This window comes from Olea europaea, chromosome 2, assembly GCF_002742605.1.
Source record: "Olea europaea var. sylvestris chromosome 2, O_europaea_v1, whole genome shotgun sequence".
Lineage (NCBI taxonomy): Eukaryota > Viridiplantae > Streptophyta > Magnoliopsida > Lamiales > Oleaceae > Olea > Olea europaea.
In genome coordinates, this window is record NC_036238.1 from 22156345 (window position 1) to 22172828 (window position 16484).

Here is a 16484-nt window from a genome sequence, read left to right on the forward strand (position 1 = left end):
TTCGCAATGAAATATAAAAATAAGGGTGAAAATTTCAAAAAATAAAAGTTAGAGACGTTTTGCACAATAATATTGAAAGTCATAACGTTTTGTGCTAACCTTTTAGTTATTTATTTGGACTTATTTGTAGTTTTTATTTATTCATTAATTTTTCTTTTTTAAAATTTAAATAGGAGAATATATTTGTTATTTCATATTTTTTTATTGAAAAATTGGATGAAAATGACATTTTCTGCAATAAAATGTCAAAAACATAGGTAAAAATACCAAAAAAGTGAAAAGTAGAGATTTTTTTACACAATAATCTTAAAAGATAATGACGTTTTGTGATAATTACCCAAAAAAAAAAAAAAAACTTACTTTACCAAATATAACACTGAAAGGAAAAATAGCACAAATAGTCCCCGACCTATTGGGTCACTGCTCAAATCATCAATAACATTCTAAAAGTGCATAAATAATCCCCAACCTACCAACTTAGTGAGCGAATCATCATTCTTTGACACTTTATGCCCGTTTTTTTCAAAATACGTTTTTTTCTTTCTTATTTTCAATAACACATTATTCAATAAAATAATATTACACGCAAATTTAAAACTTTTTCTTATTTTTTAATTATACATTCTCTACCATTTTACTATTTCAAAATGTATTATTAGAATATAATGAAACCCAAACAGGCCCTGTGTTTGATTTGTTGAATATGCATGTGATTGTCACCCGCATAAACTTTTTGGTGCAAATGATTCCTGACTCATGTAGTTTATTCACAAATGGTCTTTTGTCTTCGAATCTTGATGCAAACATCCCAACCTTTTCAATTAATAGGTACAACTGGTCTTTTTAGATAGTTTTTGTTGACATCGAAATTCGATAGTGCTGCGTAGCCAACAGATCACGGCTCCTCTCTCCGTCCACATATATGTCACCTACACACTTGGAGAGTCACGTTAGACTGCTCATGACCTAGCTCCAATGGGATGTGCCGATCACAAAACTCCAATGCTCAAGTCAATGGGGAAGAAAGTATTTGGATGCGAGGGAGACATAATGGATGAAAATTATAGGTGTCAATTTGAAAAAATACCAAGAGCAATATAGAAAATATTAAACATTGTACTTACTATTTTTATTGCTAGATTTGCACTGCCTTTTTAATACATTAAGTGTGAGTTTTTATACCAAGGGGGAAGATGAGACGTCCATTCAATGTTTGATATGTGACCTCAACTTAATGGCACTGGTCAACCTTGAAATGTGTCAATTCCTACTATCACAGGACTGTGGCAACATTAAATAGGTTGAAAAGCAACCACACAATGTCATAAACCTACAATTTAAAAATAGACCGAAAAGTTGATTGAGCACATTTGCTGTAGGACAATCAAACCCATCAAATGCAGTAAGTATCTTTGTATGAAAGATCTCTTGACTGAAGTGATGTTTTTAAAGATGCCTTGTCTATGGGAGGTTAATTGCTCCAATGATTCACTGCAGTAAAAGGTGGTGCTTTACCTTGAAAGTGACTCTTCGATTAAAGTACCATCACATTGGATGAAAACTCCTTAATCACCTTGCCTAGTCACTATTAGCTTTACAAAGAGCGTGAAAAAGGCAAGGAGGTGCGCAGTACAAATCTTGCATGACTCTTTGCTTTGTCTTTACATAGCGGTTGTAACATGGCATGCCTCGTAGGGCAATACTTAACAGTTGTCATTCATATTGATCGTCAAAAAGTCAAATTTTGATATAAAATATTGAAATGACCCTCATTAGAGATAAATAAATAATACAAAATAAGTAACAACGAATATTAAAGTCAACTCATCCTACCGATTGACTCTCGATAAAAGCATCACAAATGCAACCATGGCAAAGAACTTTTATAAATAGAAACCAAGGCCTCGTTTGGTACACATTAATGTAAAAATGAGAATGAAAAATAAAGTTATTACGAGCCCACATAAGAGATAGAAAGTCAAATATGATGGCTTGATATGATGAATAACGGTCATATTTTTCATTTTAATTGGCAATTAATGGGAAATAAACGGGGGCCAAATTAAATTCCAACAAAATAGGTTCAAGCTTTATCAATCTTTCACTGGTAAGTATGGTCATTTTACAAATTTCCAACAATAGAAAATGTTCAGAACTTATAATAATGCCCTTGTTTGGCCCCATTAAAAATAATATTGATTTTTCTCTATCTTTTTATCAACCACACACTCTCCAATAAAATAATATTTCATATAATCCCAATATTTTTTTTTGCCTTTTTTAACTACACATTCTTTAAAAAATTATTATTTCAAAATACTCGAATCTCTTTTAAGTGAGTATAAATTGTGAACCTCGTTTATCGTTAAGATTTAATTAAAATGTCCTATGCAGTACCTACAAGTGAAGATTGACCAAATTTGGACCTCTTTTATTGTTGGGTTTTTTAAAGTTATTTGATAAAGTTTTTGATACAAATATTTAGCAAAATTTGATAAAAGTTGATGAAACATATCATTGGAAGCTTGTGAGATTCAATGAAAGTTGTGATTAAAATTAGTTGTTGACGTTGATCTCAAATTTCTAACAACTTTTTAAGCTACACCAACAAATACTTAATCTAATTTCTAATAAAAGTTCTTTTGCATTTGAGATGCTCTTATGGTGGATTGATTGGTAAGATTAGTTGAATTTTCATTTCTCTTTGACAAAATTTTTGTCTTGTAATCATATAATTCTCGTTCTTTTATTTATTTTATTTTTGAAATACTGGATGAATCATTTCAGTTTCACATCGAAAGTTAGATGCACATTATTATCATCAAAATAGATGGAAAATCTCAAAAAGTGATTCTTAGAAATGATTTTTTTGAACATTAGGAATGATTTGGACAGTGACCTAAAAGATGAGGGACTATTTGCGCCAATTTCGCAGGAAATAACTGATAAGCCGCTTAAAGCTTGGCCAAACATGTTATTAACAAAAGTTTTTGATGTCTTTAACCCTGCGATTAGCCCCCAAAAGGCATAAACCTCAGTCAAACCTTTGTCTTTAATCAATTGGAATCTCCAAACCATACCGGGAATTTCACTATAACCTTCAGCATAAACAAGATGTGGTACCGCTCAGCCTCTTTCATTCTCGACAATCGGAAGTTAGGGAACGACGTCGTATCTTGCCTCGAAAGCCACCCGCTCTCCCCCGCCGACACAGCATCTTCCACCACCATGCCCAACGAAAACCATGAGCCGAAAATCTCCCTTTACTACCAGACACGCGCCGCTCACTATGGAGTCGTGACTACTGACTGGCTCGCTCAGGCTGAAGCCGCTGTGACCTGCCACTCTGATGACGAGGCTTCCAAGAATTCCATCGGCGGTGGGGAAGATTCGGAAGAGGGGTTGAACGTGGTGGACGATTTTAAAAACTGGCGGAAACAGCCCGATTTGGCGGAAGCTGTGGCGGCTATTAGGGCTTTGGCTTCAGTTATTCGGTCGAGCCAAGCCACAACTATGATGGGACTCGAAATTGAGCTAAAAAAAGCGGCTGACTCTCTAAAGGTGTGCAACTTTTTTCAGTTTCAATACCGTTTTATCTATTTCATTTTCCAAATATGAATGCTTTTTTATTTTCCTAAACCTTTTGCTGTTGTTCATGGTATGTCCTATTTTTTGCACCAAATTATAGAGAGAGACACACACACATATAAGTTTAAAGGAGGCTTGTGGTACAAAAGTTTCAGGGTGGTATTGCCTCCCTATTTAAAATTGAGGCTAGCTCTGTTGGGGCGAAATTTCCTGTGGAATTCTGGTCTGAAATGCTGTATCTGCTCGTGTAGTAACACTTCCTTTCTGCAATTGGATGTCATTTGTGTATATATAGATGATACAATGGAAGTTAAAATATGAGAGATTAACGAACTTCCTAACGTCACCTTCTTTCTCGGAACTCTAAAATCAGAAACTTCACAAGTGTTCAAGTTCCTTTCATGAGTTTTCACTTTTTCATTGTGCAAACTTACCAAAAGTTTTGTCATATCCGCCAAAGTTATTTGCCTGAGTGAACCTGGAAGCAATCTGATAAACCCCAAATACGGTTTACATATTCTAGAAGACTCAAGGGGAGAGAAAGGCAGTAGGTGGGAGAAACAGAATTCTGTTAAGAAGCAAGTGGCAAGGGAAAAGTAGTTAGGAATAGGCTATAAATAAGAATGCAAGGGAGCTTATTCGATAGGCAAGTATTGAGTGAAGAAGGGAGCCCTGTATTGTCTTTCATTTCTGTAATTTCCTGCTTTCTAGTGCAATTAATCGAAGTCAGTTTTTCTTTCATTAAGAGTCTCATCACAATCTCTAACTGAGAGTGGGCAAATATCACTTTTAAGTCAGCATATTTCTAAGTGTTTCAAGTCTCTGTTGATCTGAGTTTTATTGTTCGAGTTTCATCATCACATGGACATTTAATTTGGAGTAGTCACTAGTAGTTTAATTCTTTTCAATAATAGCCGGGTATAGCTACTAATACCATGTATCGCTGGAGCCTGGAGCAAGAGCTATCTGTCTGGAAGACTTGAATCAGGGTAACTTTTTTGAGATTTTGCCTTGAGCATAACGAGAATTTGATTTTCGTGCTGTTGAATAATGTATGGATGATTTGAGGGTCAACTAATGGACATCATTTTTTAGGCTCTTCAATTTGGTTCTTAAAATTAGTAAAAGAGGCTTGGTAATTCATTGATAGAATAACACACACATTTTTCTTTAATTAATAACGTCATTTTTCAGTTATCCATACCAAGTTCAATGTTAGCTAGATTAGTCAAACTTTATACGTCTTGATGCAACAATGGTGTACCATTTGAGCAAAACCTGACATGGATTATGCTCGGGGTTGAATGTGTTTCCCTGACACATTTTTTCTGCCAATTGAAGATTTTTTCTTGCTTTGAAGAAGAAAATAATGCATGAGATGTTAATGCTAGTAACAGTGCTATAGATTGGGATTGGAATCTCAAACCTATTTGAGATTTGAAATAGAGAAAGTAGGTCTCAACCTTTAATTTGTAGCAAGTGGATCTCCAACTTTTCAGTTTTGTAGCAACTGGGTCATAGTGGATGACTTCCATCCCTCTGACCATTAAAAGGTCAATTTTTATTAAAAAGACCATTATACTCCTATTTTCAATTCATAAAAAAAAAGAAAAAAAGAAAAAAGAGAAAAACATGAAAATGAAACAAAAACTTTGTGCAAAAATAGGAGAAAGTCAGGGGGCAGCAGCGATGGCTGGCAAAGAGGACTGAATGGGAACAAGTAGGAAATGGCACGTGGATGGGAGGAGGATCCTTTGATGGTTCAGAATGAAGAGAAGAAAGTCTAATCATGGTCTCATGCAATTGAAATGTTGTTTGAAGAAACAGTGATGTAGCATTACACAAGTAGAAGCAGTCACATAGAAGGTGAGGAGGTGAGAAGTAGAAACTAGGAAAAAGAAAGAGGAAGAAGGAGAGGAGAAGGAGAGAAGAAGAGGGCGGTGGAAAAGTCTGCAACACTCAACGTTCAATTCATTCCCATCAATCTGTCCCATGCAAAGGCTGTCTACATATATATAATAGACAACACAAAAGAAAAAGGGCTTGGATCAGCCCAAAACATTATACAAGCCCAAAGCAAAATAAAAAAGCTTGGGCCAATACCAAAATATACTACAAGCTCAAGGTAAAATACTAAGCTAGTCCAATGCTAAGTGAATGTTCTCATCAACTCTCCCGGGGTGGGAGAAAACTTGACTTTGTCGAGTGAATAACTCATAAAAGGTTGCAGTCAGTCACCCAACCATAAGTTGAGTGGTTGGACAAACCTCTTCTGACGTCCATATATACGTGTGATTGGTGGTCTGGGCAATGGAAGATTATGCTGACTCTTATAAAGTTTCAACAAGTCGGCTCTAGCTGTTGGAATCTCTCTAGGGATATATGTCAGAGTCAGGTCAGCCTACCCAACGAACAAAAAAGCGCTAAATTTCTCTATCATTGGTCAACATAATCTGTTAATCTAAAATAGCATCAATCTTATCTTTGGGTATTGTGACAGGGGGTGTTGAAGTAGGGATAGCAATAGGTTCAAATTGAGGGTCAACAGATGGGGGTAGAAAAGGGTCATCAGAGGGCTTAAAATGACCTTTATAAGGAACTAAATCCTTAACATTGAAAGTAGAATGGTAGCCAAAATGTGATGGAAGATCAATGACATAAGCATTTGGACCAACACGCATTAAGATTTTAAAAGGACTAGTGCTACGGGCTTGCAATTTGGAAGCGGATCCAGATGGACGCCGTTTCGGTCTAATTCGGATCATCACATAATCCCCAATATTAAATTCAACATGTCGTTTATGCAAATCTGCTCGAAGTTTATATGATGCATTACTTGCCTCTAGTTGTTTATTGGTTTTAATATGTAAGTCATAAAGATATTGTACAAATACCTCAGCTGACACGGACACATTAGCATGTGGGGACATAGGGATAAGGTCTAAAGGCTTCTTGGGTTTGTAACCATGAACAACTTCAAAAGGACTCATGCCTAAAGACTTATTCACAGAACTGTTATATGCAATTTGGGCTATAGAGAGGATTAAATCCTAGTTCTTAAGATTTTCCTGAACTAGATACCTTAATAGATTACCAAAACTGCGATTAACAACTTCAGCTTGACCATCAATCTGAGGATGATATGCACTGGAGAATTTCAACTTAGTGTCAACCATGTGCCATAAGGTTTTCCAGAAGTGACAAGTGAACCGAACATCCCTATTCGACACAATGGTCTTAGGAAGGCTATACAACTTAACAATCTCATTAAAGTATAGTCTGGCAGCCTTAGACGCATCTGAAGTTTTGCTGCAAGGGATAAAGTGGGTCATTTTCAAGAAATGATCCACTATAACAAAAATAGAGTCATATTTCTTTGGAGTACGTAGGAATCCTAATACAAAATCTATACTGACATCTTGTCAAGGACAACTAGGGATGGAAAGAGGTGTGTAAAGACTAGTGTTTTGTCTATTTTGTTTGGCCAACTGACGTGTTACAGGCACTAACTATCTTAGCTAACTTTGTCTTCAAACGAGGCCAATAAAATTGACGTTCAACCTCTTCGATTGTCTTATCACGTCCAAAATGTCCAGCCAAGCCTCCGGCATGACTTTCTTAAACTATAAAGTCTCGTACTGAAGTTCGAGGGATACACAACTTATTGAACCTAAAAAGATAACCATCCTCTAGACAAAAACCATCAGTAGCATCCAATTGCCAACTTTGCAACGCAAGGAAAATGTCCTTGAAATCGAGACATGACTCATAATCTTCTTTGAGTCGTTCAAAACTTATGACCTTGACACTCATACTGGTTAAAAGGGAAATGCAGCAGCTTAAAACATCCATCGCTTGATTTTCACTGCGTTTCTTATGCTTCAAAACAAAAGAATAGGCCTGCAAGTACTCGATCCAACGACCATGCCTAGCATTTAACCTCTTTAAGGAATTAAGGTAGCAAAGTGCCTCATGGTTCGAATAAATGACAAATTCTTGGGGTAACAAGTAATGACGCCAATAGCGCAAAGCTTGTACGACTGCATACAATTCCTTGTCATAAGTCGAGTACTGTAGTTTGACATCATTTAGCTTCTCATTGAAATAAGCAATAGGCTGACGTTCTTGGCTCAAAACTCCACCTATCCCTACCTGGAGGCATCACATTCTACCTCAAAAACTTTGGGAAAGTTAGGAAGTCGCATGACTGGAGCTTCTGTCATTCGCCTCTTAACCAACTTAAATTCTTTGGCCGCTTCATGCAATTAATAAAATTCTCCTCTTTTCATGCACTCTGTAATAGGAGCCATGATCGTGCTAAACCCTTTAATAAAACAACGATAAAAGGTAGCTAAACCATAAAAACTCCTAACATCATGTATAGTCTTGGGCTCAGTCGAGTACCGTAGTTTGACATCATTTAGCTTCTCATTGAAATAAGCAATAGGCTGACGTTCTTGGCTCAAAACTCCACCTATCCCTACCTGGAGGCATCACATTCTACCTCAAAAACTTTGGGAAAGTTAGGAAGTCGCATGACTGGAGTTTCTGTCATTCGCATCTTAACCAACTTAAATTCTTTGACCGCTTCATGCGATTAATAAAATTCTCCTCTTTTCATGCACTCTGTAATAGGAGCCATGATCGTGCTAAACCCTTTAATAAAACAACGATAAAAGGTAGCTAAACCATGAAAACTCCTAACATCATGTATAGTCTTGGGCTCAGCCAACCAATAATTGGCCTGAATCTTTATAGGGTCAGCAGACACTCCTGTCGTAGAGATAATGAAGCCTAAGAAGACAACTTTATCTGTGAAGAAAGAACATTTCTTCACATTGGCATACAGACTTGTAGCACGAAGGGTAGAATAAACCTGCGTGAGATGATCTTGATGTTGTTCCCAAGTTTACTGTACACTGAGATGTCATCAAAATAGAAAACGAGGAATTTATCCATGAATGATCGCGAAGCTCGTGTCATCACTCTTATAAAAGTACTCGGGGCATTGGTTAGTCCAAAATGCATGACCAATCACTCATAAAGACTATCCTTCGTTTTAAAGGCAGTCTTCCATTCGTCACCGGGGCGAATCTTAATTTGGTGGTACTCACTCTTTAAATCAATCTTAGAAAATATTGTGGCACCAACCATCATATCCAACATATCATCAAGCCTAGGGATTGGAAAACGGTATTTTATTGTGATCTTATTGATGACGCGACTATCAACACGCATCCTCCAATAATCATCTTTCTTAGGAGTCAAAAGGGCGGGAACCGCACAAGGACTTAGACTCTCACGAATAAATCCTTTGTAAAAGAGCTCCTCCTCTACTTGCCTCTGGAGCTCAGCATACTTAATAGGATTCATTCTATAATGAGGTAAATTTGGAAGAGACGATCCAGGGATAAGATTTATAGCATATTGAATATCCTGTAAATGAGGCAATAGATTGGGAGGCCTTCAGGAAAGACATTTGAAACTCTTGAAGAATTGACTGAACCTCATCAGGGGTCAATATTGGAGATTCCGATGGAACTTCCATGACGACCACGACAACAGAATTCTCTTTTGAGTGTACGCTCAAATTCTATAGGGCTAGTCATATGTAACCCTTTCTGCTCCACAATTTTCTTGTTCTGCTGTGAATCAACAAGCTTTGGCGGTAAAGGATTAAGGTGAATCTTCTTCCCATTAAACACAAAGGAACGGGAGTTTGACCGACCATGGTTAGTTACATCCAAATCGAACAACCAGGGTCGACCAAGAATGACGTATTCGACATCCATGGGAATGACGTCACACCATATATGATCTTTATACATAAGAAACTGGATAGGTACCAAACAGCGCTCATTTACGGCAATAGAAGAAGTGTCAACCTAAGAGACGCTATAAGGTTAAGGGTGTAGGATGGGCTGTAATTCAAGATGGGACACAGTATCCATAGAAATTGCATTAATGCAGCTACCACTATACACAATAATTTTACATCTATTATTCATCTTGATATAAGTGTGAAAAATGGCGTGACGACGCCAGTCATCGGCATCTTTAGGGTGAGTGAGGGTACAGCGTACAACACTTAGCTGCGAGGTGTCAGGGACAAGGGTCACATAACCTAGATCTACAGGGAAGGTTCGGATGCAACCTAACAAGCTATCCTCAATATCATCCAAATCGTCAAATTCTTCAAACTTAGGTTCATAGACTTGATCTTCTAATGGCTCACCTTCTACATCTTTTCGTTCCTCAATGACTAAAGCTCGATTAGGACATCTAGATGCGATATGGCCAAAGCCTTCACAATTGAAGCGCTGCAGGCGGGAAGAAGTTTTTGGAATTTCAAAAGCTTTACCCTCATTTTCCAACACAAGGGGACATTATATGGGGGAGGCCCTAGGAGGGACTTAACAGGCGGAGGTGGCACAGATGAGACGGAAGGACGATTGTCAGCACGCCTTCCATATGAAGTTTTAGTGACCAACTCATAATTTTGGACTACAGAATAAGCATGATCAAGAGTAGTGACACCTCGAAGGATACGCTTACGCCTAAGATCATCTTTTATGTCCTGTCTAAACCTACTCCAAGTCATTGCCTTATCTTCAACTACGTGTTATCGCATTCGAAATTCATCAAATTGAGTAACATATTCAGTCACTCGTCGATGTCCTTGTGTAAGGGTATTCCATTGGTCTAACAAGTTGCCCCTGTAAGATTGAGGCAAGTACTTCTCTTAAAGGCGATGTTTCATTTTCTCCCAACTTCCAATTGAAGGTGCATGACGCTTCTCAAGGAGATCCTCAATACTTTCCCAGAAGAGTTGGGCGGTGCCAGTTAATTTCAGACTGGCAAATTGGACACGTTGATCCTCTGGGACTCCATACCATACCAAGAAACGATCCATGTCTCTAATCCATTGAGCAAAAACTCTAGGATCTAAGCAATCATCGAAAGTAGGAGCGTCTAACTTTATGTTTTTAAAGTAACGCTCGTCATGGCGTGGAGGAGAATGATTATCGCGACGGCCATGGCCTTGTTCTCACTTACAGTCCTGATCCCCATTCCTTTGATCATGTCGAGGGTGTTGTCGACTACTTTGTCGACGATAATAGTGTACATTATGGGACGCTTCAGAGTTATCAACGTCAGTCGAACGAGGGGTTTGTTCAAAATTGTCCAACCTGGCAGCTAGGTCTTTACTCTTTTCACGAGTAGCAGCCATCTCGATGGACAATCGCTATTTGAGTCTGTAAATGTTGCTGGCTTGTGACAAGTTGAGCTAATTGTCTAGTGAGTGCATCAAATTGTGAGGGGTCCATGGTGAATGTAATAGAACTAGGGGTGACGAGACGACCACCACGCAACTACATGCAATGTAATACCAACTAAATGATTTGCGATGGAGACATCAATGAACAACAAGTGCAAGTAACGAAAAATAGCAACTTGAATATTTAAATTAAAGGTTTGAGATTAAGTAAATCCAAATATGGCAAGCTAATATTGTTGATATACGTAAAATAACAAAGCGATGGTCAAATTACTAGCCAAAATCTAATCACGTAAAATAAGTGGAATAAAAGTGAGGTTTAGCAAGGGTTCAATCACGTGATTTTAGGTAAAGTAATTAGAATAATAGCAACATAGAAAATTAATTGATGCGATTTTAAATTAACAGTAATATAAATCAAATCTAGATAATAACAGTAACTTCCCTTTTTGTTCGCTGAAGTAATTGAATCTATCAACAGGACAAGAAGAGGTACCTGCAAAACGATATTAAAAAATACAAATTTATTATTATTATTATTTTTTTTAAATTTTAAAATCAAACTAAATTACATAAAAACAAATAGGGCAATAAATGAGCCCAAATCACAAAACTAAGCCCAATTACAATTAAATCCCCAGCCACACAAGCACAAGCCTAGAATATTTACTAAGCCACAGCCCAATTAAAATCAACTGCCCACTGTTATCTTAGCCTAGTCGTTTTTCCCCACTCTATCTATGCGGTCTGTATGAGAATTGGATTTAAGTGGAGGTGATTACGAGCAGCGCTACTCGGAGAAGGCACTGGCTCGCCTTTTGTGTTGGTCTGACGACGTGGTGGATTGGGTAGATGAAGGACGGTGGTTGCAGTGAGTGAGGATACTGTGGTGGCTGTGCTAGGAGGATGACTGGTGGTCGGCGTTCATGGGTTTCGTGAGCGAAGGAGGCGGTTGCGGGGTGGGTGCTCCGAGTTGTCGCGAGTGGGTCGAGCTCAGAAAGGCAATCGGTCAATTTTTGGGTTGCTGTAATTTCGGGTGGGGAGTTGAGAGGAATTGTTGGTAGCTGTTGACGGTAGCCGGAGGAGACAGTGTTGGGTGTAATTGGCTAAGTGTATATGGGTTAGATGTTTGTGTGCGGTTTGGAGAGAGGATGGATGGGTTACCTTCTGGGTAGGGCTTTATGGTGATGAACAGCAAGCTGAAGGCAGGAATTTGACTGAACTTTTCATCACTTCCATGGCAATTCTGTGACTCCAATTTTCAGTTAAAGATGTTGAAACCAAGTTTAGCTCTGATACCAAGTTGATGTAGCATTACACAAGTAGAAGCAATCACATAGTAGGTGAGGAAGTGAGAAGTAGAAACCAGGAAAAAGAAAGAGGAAGAAGGAGAGGAGAAGTAGAGAAGAAGAGGGTGGTGGAAAAGTTTGCAACACTCGACGTTCAATTCATTCCCATCAATCTGTCCAATGCAAAGGCTGTCTATATATATATATATATAAAATATACAACACAAAAGAAAAAGGGCTTGGGCCTGCCCAAAACATTATACAAGCCCAAAGCAAAGCAAAGCAAAGCAAAAAGGCTTGGGCCAATACTAAAATATACTGCAAGCCCAAGGTAAAATACTAAGCTAATCGAATGCTAAGTAGATGTCCTCATCAAACATGTTTTTAAGTTAAAATAAACAGGCACACGTTTTTTTGCTTTGCTGAGGGCCTATGTTTTAAAAATTGAAATTAATTATGTACTCAATGCTTATCCAGTTGAAGGCCCCTGGTTTAAATCTGTCTTGTTGAGGAGGGGTTGGGGCCTGTGGGCCAATTAATTAAAAATGAAATGATCCATTCAATGGTCTGTGTTCCCAGCGCACCCATTCCCTAATTGCGTTGGCGTATCTACATTTCTTAGTTTGTATGCACGTGTAGATGCACTACATATGAGTGTCTATTTGTATGTTTATGTACTGTTTGATTGTCTACATATTTTGAATATGTGATTTTAACTCGCCATTGACAAAAATGATGATTGGGCAATATCAACTTCAAATTGCTTTTTGCGAGAATTTGAGATTTATTGTATCTTGTGCTTATGAATATTTTTGTTCTATGTTCCAGTCATGGGACACTACCTCTATCTCTTTAACAGCTGGCTGCGATCTGTTTATGCGCTATGTAACGAGAACTTCTGCTCTGGAATACGAGGACTTCAATTCAGCCAAATCTCGCCTTCTTGAACGTGCTGAGAAGTTTGGCGAGTTATCATTAAAGGTAACTATTTCCTAGATAAATTTGGATTGATGTGATTTTATTCTTCATTCATCCACTTGCATTTATCTACCTGTACTAATCTCATTTCAGGCTCGAAGAACAATTGCAATGCTCAGTCAAGATTTTATATTTGATGGTTGTACCATTTTAGTGCATGGTTTCTCGCGTGTTGTTTTGGAGGTTTTGAGAACAGCAGCACAAAATAGGAAACTCTTTCGAGTGTTCTGTACAGGTGTGTACTATCAACATCCAGTTTCTGTAGTATATGTCGCTGAAAATAAATAAATTCAACTTGTTCGACATAGCAAAATCAACTAGCCTCTTACATAAAGCACAAAAATTTGATCCTCATTCCCAGGTTTCTCTCCAAAATCCAAATCTTTCAAAATTCTCCAGGACTTCTATTAACTCGTAGTTAAGGTAAAACTAGAATTAATTATTTTTAAAACAATGTTACGATTGCATCTCGTGTCTTTTCCAGAGAAAGGTACCTTCTCTCTCTCTCTCTCTCTCGTGGAGTCTAGAAGCGCTAGATAACTCTTGAAATGATATGAAAATTGGCGTTTAACTTTATACGGATGGATTGACTACCTGGTTTTGGATAGTGGCAATCGACAACTGTAACTTGAATAAATGAACCATAAATAGGTTCTATGCGTCTGTATTTGTATTGCTTTCTGTTAGTATAGATTAGCAAATTCATCTGTACAAAGTCAATACTCTGATAATTTTTTCCACCCTAAAAAAAGCATGTAAGTTTGATATTAGATAACTGAAATGCAGAGGGAAGACCCGACAGGACAGGATTACGGTTGTCCAATGAGCTTGCCAAGCTTGACATTCCTGTGAAGCTTTTAATAGACTCCGCTGTGGCATATAGCATGGACGAGGTAGACATGGTTTTCGTTGGAGCAGATGGAGTGGTAGAAAGTGGAGGCATAATAAATATGATGGGCACGTACCAAACTGCATTGGTGGCTAAAAGCATGAACAAACCAGTGTATGTTGCTGCAGAAAGCTACAAGGTATTTAGATTTTTTACATCTTTATTAATCTAAAGACAAATGGGAGAATTTAGACTACTACTGCCAATGCCATTGCATAGATGAACATATCCAAATTCCATAAGTAAATTCCAATTTTTTTTCTTTCTTTCAGTTTGCTCGACTCTATCCACTGGACCAAAAAGACATGGTACCTGCATTACGCCCAATTGATTTTGGAGTGCCTATTCCTTCCAAGGTCGAGGTTGAAACATCTGCCCGGGATTATACGCCACCTCAGTATCTCACGTTACTCTTTACAGATTTGGGTGTGCTAACCCCATCAGTAGTAAGTGACGAGCTCATCCAGCTGTACCTATAACAATAATGAGATCTAATTTATTCGTGTTACCGTTACAACTAACTTAGCAGCAACAATTCACTGTGAATGATAAAGACGGGACCATTTTTACATCAGTTGAATATGTCAAGGACAGGCTGTTATTAGCCCTTGAATTTCATATTTTGTGTACAGCCTACTGTGCTGTTCCCTGAATTTTGGGTATCTGCACCTGTTTCTTTGATATCTTTTTTGACTTGTACTCTATTATTGTCGAACATTAATTGTTCATTGTTGACGCCTGATTGGGTTTTTTTTTGTCAAACCAGATGAAGGGGAAGGAAAGGAAAATTGATTTTGGTGTCTAGAATTCAAATACCCTGTTTAATGGCCATTATAAAGGGAAATTGGGGGAAAATGATGTTTTAAATAGGGATTATTATTAATTATTTTTTGGTAAAATGTATAATTAAAATGTAGGGAAAAGTTTTGAATTTATGTGCAAAATATTTTATTGTGTGAATTTGTGATTGAAAATCAGTATGAGAAATAGAGTTAAATCGGAGCCTTTGCTCGTTTGATACCATTTGTCTTTTACAATAATTCAAGGTCACTACAAAGTTATCTAGTAGTTCACATGCTTTTGTTTCTTCAGTTGAAAAGTCTCCTATGGCTTCTCTTGATATTTTTTTTGATGAATTATGCTATGTGTACATTTTGTCTTTCCACGAGACAATCATAGTCTTAGATTTTCCCAATTGCCTTTCACATCATTGTTCATTTTGTGTCACATAGGCGACAAGGTCATGGAATTTGTACACAAGAACTTACATCTGGCAAAATTCTTTTTCCGCTAGTCTTGGATACTTCAACATTCATGAAAACACATTGTGCCTTGCTTTCAATAGAGTCGATTGTATGAATTGTGTTTTGTCGCTTCATATAGCCAAGCTAGCAAAGAAGATTACATTGACCAAGGAGTCTAGCCTCCGATACTCTATTTTGTCTATAAATAATATTATATGTACGAAATGAAGATAATCTTCATGTGATATGAAGTGAAATGGTAAGAACGTCTGTCAAAATTTGTTGAATTTGGGACGTCGTTGGCCCCAGTTTGTTAGAACGTGGGTCCCTATTTCATTGTTTTTATTCTATTTTGAGTTTCTTTCCAATTTCCCAAGTATTGCTAAGGATTTATTGAGCCATCTAATTTTAAAGAATTCTCAATCAAATCATGTAACTTTAAAAATATTTTAATTCAGGTCACTCTATTAATTAGCATTAATATACAATGTATACATGCATGAAATTTGAAAGTAAGCAAAATGCCACATTAAACCTACATGGACTATTAGAGAGCCTATACGTAACATGTTGAACAACTTATAAATGGCCTGTAAAGTCAATTCTCTATTAAGGTTAACTTACTTAAAGTAAATTAATCGAGTAAGAATTGACAGGGAGAGTCATGCTTAGTCGTAGCCTTAAGAAAGAAATGACATTCAAGTGAACACAACATGCGTTAAAGAACTAAAGTAGCTCTAAAGTTGAGAAATGATTGATTTTCAATAAATCGTTCAACTGTCCACGTGAGACTTAGATTCAAATTTTGCATGACGACTTCCAGCAACTTCATCAAGTTGCCAACTTTTAACATCCATGGAAGCAAGCTCTAGCGACCCTGACTTACTGAACTGCTTGAATTGAAATAATTAAGAAGTTTGGTAACTTAAATTCTTGTTTGACAACCATTCTTTTAAAACTCCTTTTTCAAATACTCATTTTTAATTACATTCTCACAACAATATATTTTTCATGTAAATTTCAAAAAATTTCCAACTTTTTAATCATACTTTTTTTTTCTCTAAAATATTACTATTTAGAGTTCATTCTTTAAAAAAAAAAATAGTAATAATAAAAAAATAAAGAAAATCGTTTAAACTGGGGCTAATTGAGACCGTATATAGTCGGGTGACCTCTAATAAAAATTAATAAAAGAAAGACTTCGTGCACCAGCAATT

The 16484-nt window shown here is 37.1% G+C and overlaps 1 protein-coding gene across 1 annotated transcript; it reads left to right on the forward strand.

Moving 5' to 3' along the window:
- Window positions 1-2993: 2993 nt before the first annotated feature.
- Window positions 2994-14722, forward strand: LOC111366737 (translation initiation factor eIF-2B subunit alpha-like). The gene is made up of 5 exons (XM_022987438.1): window positions 2994-3561; window positions 12985-13137; window positions 13228-13369; window positions 13921-14162; window positions 14296-14722. Exons 1-5 carry the CDS (start codon window positions 3115-3117, stop codon window positions 14500-14502), a joined length of 1191 nt encoding a protein of 396 aa, XP_022843206.1. The 5' UTR covers window positions 2994-3114; the 3' UTR covers window positions 14503-14722.
- The last annotated feature ends 1762 nt before the right edge of the window (window positions 14723-16484 follow it).